The sequence below is a fragment of the Gouania willdenowi genome, chromosome 21, assembly GCF_900634775.1.
Source record: "Gouania willdenowi chromosome 21, fGouWil2.1, whole genome shotgun sequence".
Lineage (NCBI taxonomy): Eukaryota > Metazoa > Chordata > Actinopteri > Blenniiformes > Gobiesocidae > Gouania > Gouania willdenowi.
The window spans coordinates 28,208,699-28,222,065 of NC_041064.1; the positions used below are offsets into that span (position 1 = coordinate 28,208,699).

Consider the following 13,367-nt stretch of genomic DNA (forward strand, 5'->3'; position numbering starts at 1 on the left):
ATTTTTCACCCATCTCCACTTGTTTATAGTATTTGAGGTTTTTTTTCCTAAACTCGCCTGTTTTCCAGAGTTTTAGCCCTCTTAAAAGTCACTTTCTGAGCAAGTCTACACAAACAGACTGATTTGCAGCCTACTAATGCATATTCATTGTGTGTGGGCATGTCTATAGACGGGACACTGACTACCTCATAGTCGCACGGCGACGTAAGGCCAGAGGACAGCCCGCCCCCTTCCCACTCACTCCGTAGCCGAGTTCATGCTACTTTATAAACACGAGACAGAGCGTGGTGGCTGAGTGTTCGCCGGTTCATACATGGCACTGTGCGAAGGACGCTGACATGTTGACCTTCGTGGACGTGTCTGTTTACATGTCAATCATGGCAGAGAGCTTCCTGGAGGAGCGGCTTCTCCAGCTCAGTGCCGCGTCAAATTCGTCATCAAAGTGGGAACGCGTCATCAAATTGGAAAGGAAAGGAGCAAATCACCCTCTAACTAACGATTGAGGGAATCAATGAAAAAAACACTTTGAGCATGTGTATGAAGCCCAAATAGCACTTTTGTGATGTTGAAAGCACAGAAAAGTCAGTCTATCTTAACATGGGCCCTTTAAAGCATGTAAACAGTGAATTACAATAATCAAGCCTTGATGAAACAAAAGCATGGACAATCATCTCCAGCAGAGCTTTTGATACAACAGATCTGAGTTTCGCTATATTACGTTGGTGATAAAAGGATGGGCAGACCAAACTATGTACATGGTGGTCTTTACTCAGAGCCTGGCTAATATGGACCCCCAGATTACGCAGGGCAGGTTTAAGAGTAGAGGAAAGAAAAACAAGACATTTATTTACCTCAGGAAGGTAAAGAAAGCTTTCAGTTGTCAGTTGTTGGTCAGGTCATTAATGTAATATATTGTAATTGAAATCAATTACGATTGCTACATTTTAGCCTGTAGCCACATGATACCCTAGAGCAGGGGTTCTCAACTCAGGTTTACTGACCATCAGTCAGTTATTGACCCACTCTCAGTGTGTTGCAATCACTTGGCTGGATAAAGACACAGGATAAGATTATACTTTCTTTTTTTTAAGTAATTTTAAAGCAACTGTGTACCTTATCACTCATCTTTACACTGTAGGGTCATATTACTTTTATTTAACACAAAGAGTTTTCATTACCCTCCAATGAGGTAAAGTAGCTAAGCTCCTGAATGATTACATTTGTGCATAATGGGACATTTCTAAAATGTAGAAACAGCTGAACAGTCATGCAGCTACAATATGTGGTATTGTGCAATGCTAATTTAGGACCCATTTCTCTCATTTTACGTAAGTGGGAAAAGCCACAAAGCTGTCCCGATTCTGTCTGCACTGTATTTTCATACTCCACTTAAGTCTGTAACTTCACGCCTTCATCCCAGATACAAGCACCAGAACAACAACGACATCAGATAGAGGAAGATGTATTTTACATCTAGAGCAGGGTGCTGTGAAGGAAGCAGAGAACAACATCTGTCCTGGTTATTAATTATGACATGTATCAGGGTTATTGATTATGACATGTACCAAGGTTATTGAATACGTTAATAAATCTAGTCATCTGTGCGAGGTGTTAAAAGAGGAAATTTACTTATGTCCTGATCATCTGGTTGCAGGAGAAAAAATGCAGGTAGTCCCAGAATTCAAATATCTTGGTGTCACAATCAACAAATAAATCACTTTTGAATCCCAAGTAAAAGGGTCTGTCAACGAGTAAAATTCAATATTCCAAATTTCTGGTTCATCCCTTCACACCTATCACTGCAGGCAGCTCAAATGTTCATGTACGCCATTGTAGGAGGATAAGGGTAGTTAATGATGGGTTATATGAATGAGGATATCAATTATGATTAATAATATTAGCTCAACGAATTACTGGTTGCCACCTCTTAAAAAGAGGAAATATGTCTAAATTTTTCTTGAGACTAAACAAAGTATTAAATCAGGGAAGTGAATTCTAACAGCAAATCTACACCATCACCACAGCTTTAATGAATCAGAGGAATCAAAGATTACGTTTAACCTTTTATTTGCATAATCCAGTAAGAAACGAGAACAATGCGGTGATTAAACCATGATGAAATGCATTTCTAAGCTAACAAAAGTGAGGATTACATGTAGTAAAGTGAATCACTATTCTAAACTAATATAGACTAACTACTGTAAAATCAAAGAATAAAATCATAACAAAGAGGGAAGACAAACGGGGGAAGACGGACAAACATATATGTGGTGGATTGTGAGTGGAGTGTAAGTATGGGGTTGTATTGTAGTTTGAGTGAGTCAGTTCTGCTGCTCCATTGTTCACTGGTCCATACCTTGAGATGCGGTCTGGTTGGACCTGGAGACGTTCTGGGTTTGCAGGAACAGCGTCCGTGTGGCAGTATAGCTGCGCTGGCGTGCCGCCGTTGAGTTCTGTTTTGTTAAACAGCAGTGATTCTATTGGCCGATCCACAACCTCTTCTGGGTTGCCCGCAGCCGGTTTCAGACTAAGAGGAGGGACCACGGTTTGGTCCACGATTCAGATGTTGGAAGGTCGGCTTTCAGGCACGCTCTTTTGCGTCTTAGGCTTTCACTGCGAGCAAGGTTCTTAAAAAGTCTAACTGATGCAACTACAAATAAAAGAAAAATGAAATGAAAGACTGGAAACATGAGGGAACACGTGTGAGCTTGAACGCCCGCGTCCAAAACTAAAGTTTTGGGCAGCGCGTCTTTTTTTAAAAGAATTTGGACACGCCTTTTGGAGGAGGTGTCTTGGTTGATCATTCTGAGATCATATCGGTGATTGGTCAATGTCTCTGCTTTCAGCTTGTGGGTGTGTCTCAAGTGTGGGTGTGAAATGGAATGACATAGACAACAGAGGGAGTTCCTAAACATAAAAGAATGCCTAATAATTAATTCCACATATTTCAAAACATCTTTTCAACATCATATCTTAATAAATCATCTATAATGAAACAGTTAGATACCAGACACGGCTGAAAAATAGCATAGTTAGTACTTAATAAACCTGAATGTCAAAATTTGGGTTAAGGAATTTTCTTTATCATATGGTTAACATTGGGTACCTTGAACTAAGCTTTGTGATGTTTTCTAGTATTTGAAGCACCTTTTAAATGATAAACATTTTAAAATAGCATTCTGTTGGTTATTGAATTACATGAAAAGAGTGGCATAGGACAGACAATATTTGTAATTTCAATTTCTGCAGGAACCCGTAACAATAATCCTTTCTTTTGTGACTTTCCAAACAAGCACATGTTCTTTGTTCTCATTTGAGCAGGAGAGCTTGTGTTATTCCACCGTCCTGTGTGACCATTGGTTTGGGTTCTGGAGGTGACAACGTCTGCAGGGGGTCGGAGCCCAGAGTTTGAAAACTTAGCATGTAAACATTGACTGACTGTTTCCTTTTGATTGTAATGTAGCAGAGAGGTGATAACAAGAGCAAAACTGTTCTTGGATTCTCCTGTTCTTTTGTTCGGACAGGATGAGGGAGAAGATCCCCCTGTGGGGCACATTTGCATTTCACAGTAGGAGACAGACTCTCTGACTCCATTGACTGGTGAAACTAGTGTCCTAAGTCAAAGATCAACTTGGAGGGTTTGGTTCCCTACATCATAGTCCTCTCACATATCATCACCTACTGTTTAACAACTTGGTCACAGGCAAACTCAACCACACTCAACCTTTGGAGTCACTCTATAAAATGGTAAAATGGAGTTCTGTTTTAAAGGGGAAACATTATGAAAAATGTTCACTTTTTAAAACAGTTCCCTGTGGTCGAAATGACATATCCGTGTTGGTGTTTGGTCAAAACATAACATGATCTAAGGAACAGAAGAGGATTAATACCCTGTAAACAAGTTCTGTGACAAGGCTCTGTTTTGGGGGGGGGTTCGTCCCTGGATTTGCATAGACCTCCCTCTTCCCTGCCCTGTCCACTGTGTTTAGAGTAAGACGAGACAGCAGCCTCTACCTCACGCTCCGCTACAGTGACACAGCTGAACACAGTTGCAACTTACCGGTGCAAAATTAAAGCAAACTGAGGGCTCAAGGCATGGGTGGGGGCCTCAGAAGTTGGTTTTATACAGTATGTATGTATATATATATATTGAAGACTAAATTTTGCTGCCACCAACTCTTAAACAGGTAGCCAGAGTGTCCCTATGATAATTCTATCTTTACCTTTTATTGACCTTTGTACACATTTGCTTTGTGTGTGTGTGTGTTAGTTATACCCCCCTCCCCCCCAAAAAAACTATTTAAAATAAAATAAAAGATTACCAGCCACCCCTAAATTGTAGCAAAAAAATGTCACAAACACAATATCCAATAAACCACTAAAATATAAAACAACAGATTTCTAGAATACAAGCAATGGATATGGAGTCATTGGGTTATTGCAGTTTTTTTTCAAACTTAGAATCAGGACCCCATGTGGGATCACCTGGAATTAAAATGGGGTCGCCTATAATGTCTAGTAATTGTAATAAAAAAATAAATAAATTAAAAAAAAAACATAGGTTAAAAGAATTGTATGAAAATTTTTATTTTTAAATGGTAAATTGACATGATTTATATAGCGCTTTATCACCACACTGAAGCAGTCTCAAAGCGCTTTACATATCAGCTCATTCACCCAATCACTCTCACATTCACACACCAGTGGGACAGGACTGCCAACCACTGGGAGCAACTTAGGGTTCAGTGTCTTGCTCAAGGACACTTCGACACATAGTCAGGTACTGGAATCGAACCCCCAACCTCTCGATCAGAAGACGACCCACTACCACCTGAGCCATGGTCGCCATTTCTTTTAAATTTCTTTCAATTATTATTATTTTTCAAATACACATCACACACTATAGATATCAAATAACCGTATCCTAGACTTTTTAAAATATAAAATATCTAGTTCAAATAGAATGCAGTATACAAATATCTAAGATGGCACACTTGTCACTTTGTGTACTAATCCTGGCTACTCTGTATTTAGTAACACACTTTAATAAACATGATCAAAAACAGATTCTAAAAAAAATGTCTCTGGGGTCACCGGACATTTGTGATAAATTGGGGTCATGATCCGAGAATGGTTGGGAACTTCTGGGTTAATGTGAAGAAAAAAGAAAGCTTATATAATAACGTATGAATATTAGTATAGTTTCCGGGTGGAAAAAAAAGTGTACATTACTTACAGTAGGGGCCCAACAAGATGGTTTGTACCCAGGGCCCAAAATGTGATGCCATCAAAATGTGATGGTGAGGACTGAGAGAGCTTCAGGAAATCAAAAAGTGGATGGTAAGCCAAAGAGCGAACCTAAGACTGTGATCATATGTGATACTACTGTGAAAAATGCTCAGAAGAAGTTCAACAGAAATATGGAAGTTATTTGCTTTCCAAAGGAAATAGGAAGAATACCCAAATTAATGTGAAGAATGTTGTGATTCGGTTGTTGAAAATTGTAGACTGTTTGCAGAAAAAAAAGTGTACATTAGTCATCCAATTCCTCCAGTCCGTAAGGAGACATGAAAGGATTATTATAAGGATTTATTATATGAATAAGTTTTTGTCTGCTGCATGTGCTAAACATTCACTGAGTGTTGTAGGGAAATGTATATTTTTTGGGAATGCAGACATCTTTTTAAAGCAGATGGGCTGTGTCTGAATAAGGATGACGTGAAACTTTTAAAATCCAACCTGTTTTACTTCATCAATGGTAGAACAGGAAACACAAGAGGAGGAAACAACAAGGAAGAAATACAACATGGAGGAGCAGCTGTTAACTGGAGAAGAAGAAGGAGAATGAGTCGGGGTGCAACGTGGATTTGGAGCAGAAAGCAGAGCTGGTCTTTGTACTGGGATCTGACGTTTATTTCCCTGTCGGGGTGTGTAAATACCCGCGAAGTGCAAGGCACAAATGTCCCGGTTGGAGCTAAACTAATGCTTTGCGCCTGCAGTTAGAGACTGAGAGCAGTGGAGAGCAAGCTACCGGGATGGATCGTGGCAGAAGAGAAATAACACAAGGTCGGATGATGGATTCCCTTTTTTCCATAAGCCCACCGGAGAACTATGATTTCAAAGTGGCCAAACTGGATTTGCCTGTTTGAGAGATTCCGTGTGACAGCCGGTCTGGACGGTAGGGATGAACAATATCAAGTGAACTTGTTAGTCTACACTATGGGAGATAAAGCTGATAATATTTTGGGCACGTTGGGACTGAGTTCTGATGACTTAAGGAAATACAATTCTGTGAAGGAAGCCTTTGACAAATATTTCTTATGCAAATACGTTATCTATGAAAGAGCTTGTTTCAATAGGAGGAGCCAAGCGCCAGGAGAATCAGCTGAATCCTTCATTTCTGCAGTTTATAAACTAGCAGAAAACTGTAAATATGCAGGATGAAATGATCCGAGACAGGTTAATGGTTGGCATAAAGCATCATGGCCTGTCAGAAAAATTACAGTTGAACAGTGAGTTGACCCTAGAAAAGGCAGTAACTGCAATCAGGCAACATGAAGAAATTAAAAAACAGCAACCCATAGTGTAAGAAATAAATAAATACTACTGAGAAAGGGGCAAATGTGGACTTTTTGAAATATAAGAAAAAGCTTCAAAGGGGAGACCAAACAGGGAAAATGTCCTGCAAAAAGGGTCCAAAGGACTTTCAGAAGGATCAAAGAAACTGTGGTCGGTGTGGGATAACAGCAGCACATTCCCTTAACAACTGTGCAGCACGAAATGCTGAATGCAGAAAATGTCACAAGAAGGGACATTTTGCAGCAACCTGCAGATCAGGCAGAGTGGGAGCAGTTCTCGAGGATGTAGACAGGGACACTCTTTTCCTGGGTGCAGTGTCCACCAGAAATGAAATTAAGTCGTGGAAAAAGACTCTGAGATTAAATGGACAGGATTTTACTTTAAAGCTTGACACAGATGTGACAGTCATACCCGCTACCGCCTATTTGAAAGAACAGCATGGTCCTCTCACTGAAGCAGCCATTCCATTGTGTGGGCTCAGCAATAAACCTATGAAGGTGAAAGTTCAATGGGGTCATGGAATATAAAGGCAGGACAACAGCCCAACCTGTATATGTGGTACAGAGATTAACTACTCCTCTGCTGGGGTTTCCAGCAATCTCTGACCTGCAGCTGATGCATTTGATTGACAGTGTTAAGGAAATGGAGGCTGACATGAAAAAGCAATATCCCAAAGTGTTTACAGGACTGGGTTGCCTAAAGGGGCAATATAAAATTAAACTGCAAAATGATGCTAAACCGTACACACTGGCGCTACCACGCCGTGTACCTCTGCCATTGAATGACAAAGTTAAGGCGGAGCTGCAAAGAATGGAGGACATGGGGGTAATTATTCCAATAGAAGAAGCTACAGATTGGTGTGCAGGAATGGTTGTAGCACCAAAGCAAAGGGGAAAAATCAGAATTTGTTCTGATATGACCCATTTAAATGACTTCATCTGTCGGGAGAGACACATTTTGCCTGCTGGCTAAGCTTGCGGGGGCTACTTCACAAACCTGGATGCGACTGCAGGATTCTGGCAGATACCTCTACACTCTGAATCAGTCCCACTTACAACATTTATAACACCTTTTGGGAGTGTTGTTATAAGAGACTGCCGTTCGGGATATCGTCAGCACCCGAACACTTTCAAAAGCGGCTGATGCAAATGTTGACAGGACTAGAAGGAACTGTGTCTCATACTGATGATTTTCTTGTTTTTGGAGCAACACGAGAGCAGCATGACCACAGACTGCACCAAGTGTTGGAGCGGCTCCAGGAAGAGGGTATGACGCTCAATAATGATAAGTGCCGATTTGTGGTTAACGAGGTGGTGTTCCTGGGCCACATAATGAGTGCTCAGGGCATTCAGGCCGATCCAGGTAAAATTAAGGCGATCACTGAGATGCCTACGCCCGAGAATGCTGCAGATGTAAAAAGGCTGGTGGGCATGGTTAACTAGGTGGGTAAGTTATCTCCATGTATAGCAGAGGTTTCACAGCCACTGCGTGACCTGCTTAAGACAGACACTACATGGGTGTAGGGGAGCGCTCAGCAGAAAACGTTTGACGAGCTGCGGAAGGAACTGAGCTCACCCATAATTTTGGCACAGTACTGCCTGAACAGGGACACAGTGCTTATAGCAGATGCTTCTTCCTTTGGGTTGTCGGGAGTTTTGTCACAGAAGCAGCCAAACGGTGAATGGCGGCCTGTTGCCTTTATCCCACGCAGCCTGACGAACACAGAACGCAGATACGCTCAGATTGAAAAGGAAGCGCTTGCGCTGACATGGGCGTGTGAGCGTTTTCTGTCTTACCTGGTTGGAATGAAATTTCTGGTACAGACTGATCACAAGCCACTTATTTCTCTGCTAGGGAGCAGGGCGCAGGATGACTTACCTCCATGTATACTGAAGTTTAGGTTACGACTGCTTCGTTTCAATTATGAGATTGAGCATGTGCCTGGAGAGAAGCTGATCACAGCGAATGCATTGTCCAGGGCACCGATCCAGGATGAGCCCACACCTGAAGAAATGCAGAGATAGCAGGACGGACCAGGTCTGACCAGACTAATTAAACAGAAGGTGGAGAACTGTGACATTTGCGCACGTGAGGCTGTCCAGGCACCTGAACTGCTGATGACGACACCGGTGCCGGACAGGCCATGGCAGCGTGTAGCGGCAGACCTTTTTCAGTGGAAAAATGCCATGTACCTTGTGGTGATTGACTATTTCTCACACTGTATAGAGGTAGCTAACCTCACCTCCACTACAATTGCTCACGTGACAGCTAAAATGAAGTCGATTTTTGCACGTTTTGGGATTCTGGAGACTGTCGTCCAAGCTTTCCAACAGAAGGATCAAGATTTAAAGATGAAACAGGCCTTCTGGTTTAACAAAAGTCATTCCAGAGACTCCCACAATGACTTCATTGAGTCGGGTCGAAAGACCACCTAATAGACTGAACCTGTAGGTATAAAGCTGTAGTTTATTTGTGAATCTTCTGTTTTTTTTGTGCATTTTTTGTATAAATGTGTTTGTTGTTTTTCTTTACTCATTTTTACATTTATTTATTACTTTTATATCAGAAAAGTAACAAAACTGCGCAAAACAAAATGCAGAGCTCCAAACTGCATGAGTCAGTAAGTAAATTAAAGTATTATCTACAATTCGACTGTCTTTTTTTAAAAAACAAAAATGATTGTGTACCTTCGAACCGAGTGGTCAGAGCTTAGCTTCCATGTATGGCACCAGAGAGAATCTGCAGTTTTCCAGATGGAATGTTGAAAGGGTTGAGTTCAATACCGACTCTAGTGAAACAGTGCATTAGTGAGCAATTACACGGACAGTTATATGGTTTAAACAATGGGAAACTTGTCTGCAAAAGACTCACCAGTGGCTGACGGTTTCAAATTACCTATTCAAAGAGCTCCCGTTCTTGAGACGCGACGATAGCATGGCACAGCATGGAGACGGAGAAGGAAGTTTGGGATCACAGGGATAATTTTAAATAATCATAAAATATTAACTTAAATTACTTTTAGCACGACAAAAAGTTTTCAATATTGACCTTTTTAAACCCAAACAAACTGTGACACAGTGACGTCATGAACCCGGAACTGGAAATAGCGCGCTCAATACTGCGCTCAATAGAGAGGGAGCCGCAATCTTAAAATGAACGTTTTGCTACACCAAATTACTCCAAAATAACAAATGCACATACTCGGGGTATTTGGAAGCCGATGACAAAGTTTCAGGTCAAACACATGATTTATCCATACACACACACACACACACACATACCTTTCTTGCTTTTATTAGTGGACAACACCGACTTTGACCGTTTACTACTATTAAAAACCACAAGAAACTTTTTTAAACATGTCTGTCCTTTTTATCTCTCTCTCTTTTTCCTATTCTTGCTCACTGTTCAGAAACAGATTCAAAGACAGAATCAAATTGAATGTGTCCTGTACCAGAAGCTGCCTGGCCTGTGTAGGGTTTGATCCTTCTGATGTTATAGAAGGTATATCGACAAGACCAAGAAATTGAGGCCACATGAACCTTAAAGGTCACCTGTCAAGCCAAGCACTGATCTGTGGTTGAACTGAGCGACAACCTGAAAAGACAATGAGCTCAGTGTTTTTTAGCCGAAGGCGATGTTCCTTTATCCTTGTGGAATCATCTTGGTCTCAGCATTGGTTTCTTTTGGCTGTTTACCCAAGCAAAAGCTGCAGCACATGCCTCCTCACGTTTTTTCATCATTAACTCTATGATCTGCATCATGGGTCTTTTGAAGACATTTACTTAGGGGTCTATTCTCCCGTTTGGACTTAAGGTTTTTTTTGCACGCCTGCTGTTACGTGCTTCTCTCCTTTGCGTATTCTCTGGTCCAGGCTGCTGACACGCCCACCGCCCATACCTTCCCCATAACAAGCCACACAACAGAGCTCACTCACACATGCTGTCCCTTAGGTGAAAAAGCCAAAAGTGGAACATATTGTGCAGCTGTTTGCTAATAAATGTGCCTGTGTAGCATTTTGCACCAGCAAATTTAACCCCGAATTGTCTTTTTGGTCAGACTTCATTTGAAATAATATTATCGAGGTTTATATTGTATATCACCATTTTGAGAAAATATATTGAGATATGAGTTTTGGCCCATATCGCCCATCCCTAGTAGGAACAGTCACAGCATTTTAATGTCAACAAAGGTAGGCCTACCAGATTCTAATCACCTAATTGTATTTAGTAAGTGGTTGACAAGTGGCTATTTTAGATTTCCTATACACTTGTCTTAAAATATAAGGGATACTGGAGCTTGGTTGGGGTGGTGGGATGGCTTGTGGCGGGCGCCAGAAAATTTCCCTTATTTTCAACACACACACACACACACAGCTGATAAACTGCGCGAAGCAGGGGTAAAATATAATTAAATGTAACACATTTTGTCCCGTCTAGAACTGGTAAATGTGAACATATTAGTAATGCTGATGGTCAATCCTTTGGTGTGCTAGTGTGACTCCCCCCACCCCCGTGACAGTGTAGCTTTGGATCGATTATTTCCTTTGTGTGGCTTCAAATGTAACTATGTTCATAATTTTAGTGCAATATAATGTTTCACCTTATCGGGGCGCTGCACTTATTCCAGCGCCGTGTAAGAGGAAAAGGACTTAAGCAGACGGGAGAATGCACGTAAGGCATGATTTGAATGGGAACGCCCACATTTCAGGGACGCGCCACCCAGAGTGCATAACTGGGATCAAGGTACGCAGCGACTGACTTGAGTACAGGTTAGGGGTTGAACAACTTCATAATTTTCAAGGTCGACTTTGTGCATACTAGTCGAGTCGCCGTCTACAAGTCGATGATGTCACCAAGAGCCGAAGCCAAGCCGAGTGGCAGCCGAGTACCGGTGTGCCAAAATCTGTGACCCGAATTAACCTGTGACTCATTTTATGATTATTTGTTTGTCATATTTTTTTTTCTTTATGCTGGTCTATTTTTATGTGCCATTCTCTGTCTGTTTTCAGCTCAAAGTTGTTCAGCATTTACATAAATGAAAATCTCAAACCACTATAATTTTTCACTTTGAGTTTGTTTATTTTTCATGATGGAGTGCAAAAATATGTCCTGTTTCTGTCACAGATCACCTGGTGTGGCATCAATAAAGATCTATTATCATGTCAGATGCAGGTTATTCTGCAAGAGGCTTCGCACAGCTTTCCTTCTGTCACTCTGCCAGCTTTCAGAGCAGACACATTTGGTGGTGATGGGTTTCTCTGATGGAATTGGAATGTTTCATCCCACAGCTATCACCCATGCAAATTGCATGGGTGACAGCTGTGGGATGAAACGTCTCCTGATGTTTCATCCCACAGCTCCTGATCTTATTGCTGAAAACAGGCAGCAGTCTGTTTTATTTGTTGCCCTAATGCTCTTCATTCTTCATCCTGATGTCATTATCTACACCTCTGCTGTTCCACTTGTTTCAAACCGCCAACTTTTAATCTGTCCTCTTATTTGTCAATTCTCTGCAGGTTTACCGACACTCCTACATGGCTTCTTATTCTATCTACAATATTCACACACGGTAAGACATCTTTGGTTGGCAAATTTTTACATCACAAAGATATGGATTTGGACATTTAGATATAAAACCATTCATGAGCTCATTTGCATTGAACATTTATGGTAAAATGTGGGTGTGTCAAGGACAGCATATAATGTGAATTCACCTGCGCAAACTTCTAGCTGGGCTGTGATTTATAAAGGGAAAAAAGTTTTATAAGTTTTCAGATTTGGTATTGATTCTACTCAGTGTTTTATAAATGAGGCCGCTGCTCCACCTGACAAGTTTTTTTTCTGCTCTTGACTGATCTGCAAGGACTTTTAAAGAAGGACACCTATCAAAATATCTGTTATCATAGAGGTATGTGCTCTTCAGATAGAGCTTGCAATTAAAATTAAAAACAGGAACCCTTTAAAAAAAATAAAATAGAGTTCCCCCTCACTCGAGTGTAACCCTGCTGTGTTTGTCCTTTCCTGAGGGTTAGTTACAATCAAGCAAAGTAAATAATGTATTATTACTTTTTTTTTTGCAAGAACAAACATGCAATCCCATAGTGTTAACCTTTGATGACATATGCAGATGATGAAAAAAAATACACAGGGGCTGCATAGATAAGTGGTTTTGAATCATTTTTGTTTTGTCCCGCTTTGTAATTTCATCAAATCAGGTGTACCCCTTCTTCATATCATAAGTACCCATGTACCCCATTCACAATTTCACATATAGCTTCATTTGTGCATCAGCAAGCACTCCTAAACTCCATCTTGTGCCTTGAAAAAAAACCAAAAAACATTGTTGTAATTATTTAATTAGTCAGTAAACACTGTCTTCTTTGTAAAATATAGCTAAGTATTTTTTATTTCCTAATGTCAGGAGTGTGAACAAATGGCCTCTATAGTATAAATTAATTCTGTTTCAATAAGCCTTTTTTCACATTCTGGAACTGTGCATGCGCGACCTGGGGGGGTCAGAGGTCAAGAGAGATATAAACGTAAACAAGCTTGTTTACCCTGTTGATTTTTCCAACCTAACAGCGTTTTTAAGGGGGCAGTCCCCTCACTTCCACCCTTGGTTCATGAAAACACCGACAACCTGGGTCTCCAGCGTGCAGATTCGGACTCTACCCAGGAATGATGCATCCGAGCACTTTTGTAAAACCGATGGGAGAAACAATATCAAAGAGACAGACCTCCTCTGCTTCCACACTCCTTCTACAAGCTGTTAACTTTTGATTGCTA

General features: G+C 41.0%; 1 protein-coding gene across 3 annotated transcripts in view; it reads left to right on the forward strand.

Moving 5' to 3' along the window:
- dpp10 (dipeptidyl peptidase like 10) overlaps positions 1-13,367 on the forward strand; it is a 185,359-nt gene that overhangs the window by 84,917 nt on the left and 87,075 nt on the right. For all 3 annotated transcript variants that reach the window (XM_028436497.1, XM_028436499.1, XM_028436498.1), the window contains one exon: positions 12,098-12,150. In XM_028436497.1, the coding sequence (XP_028292298.1) occupies positions 12,098-12,150 (53 nt within the window). The remainder of the gene's footprint in view (positions 1-12,097; positions 12,151-13,367) is intronic.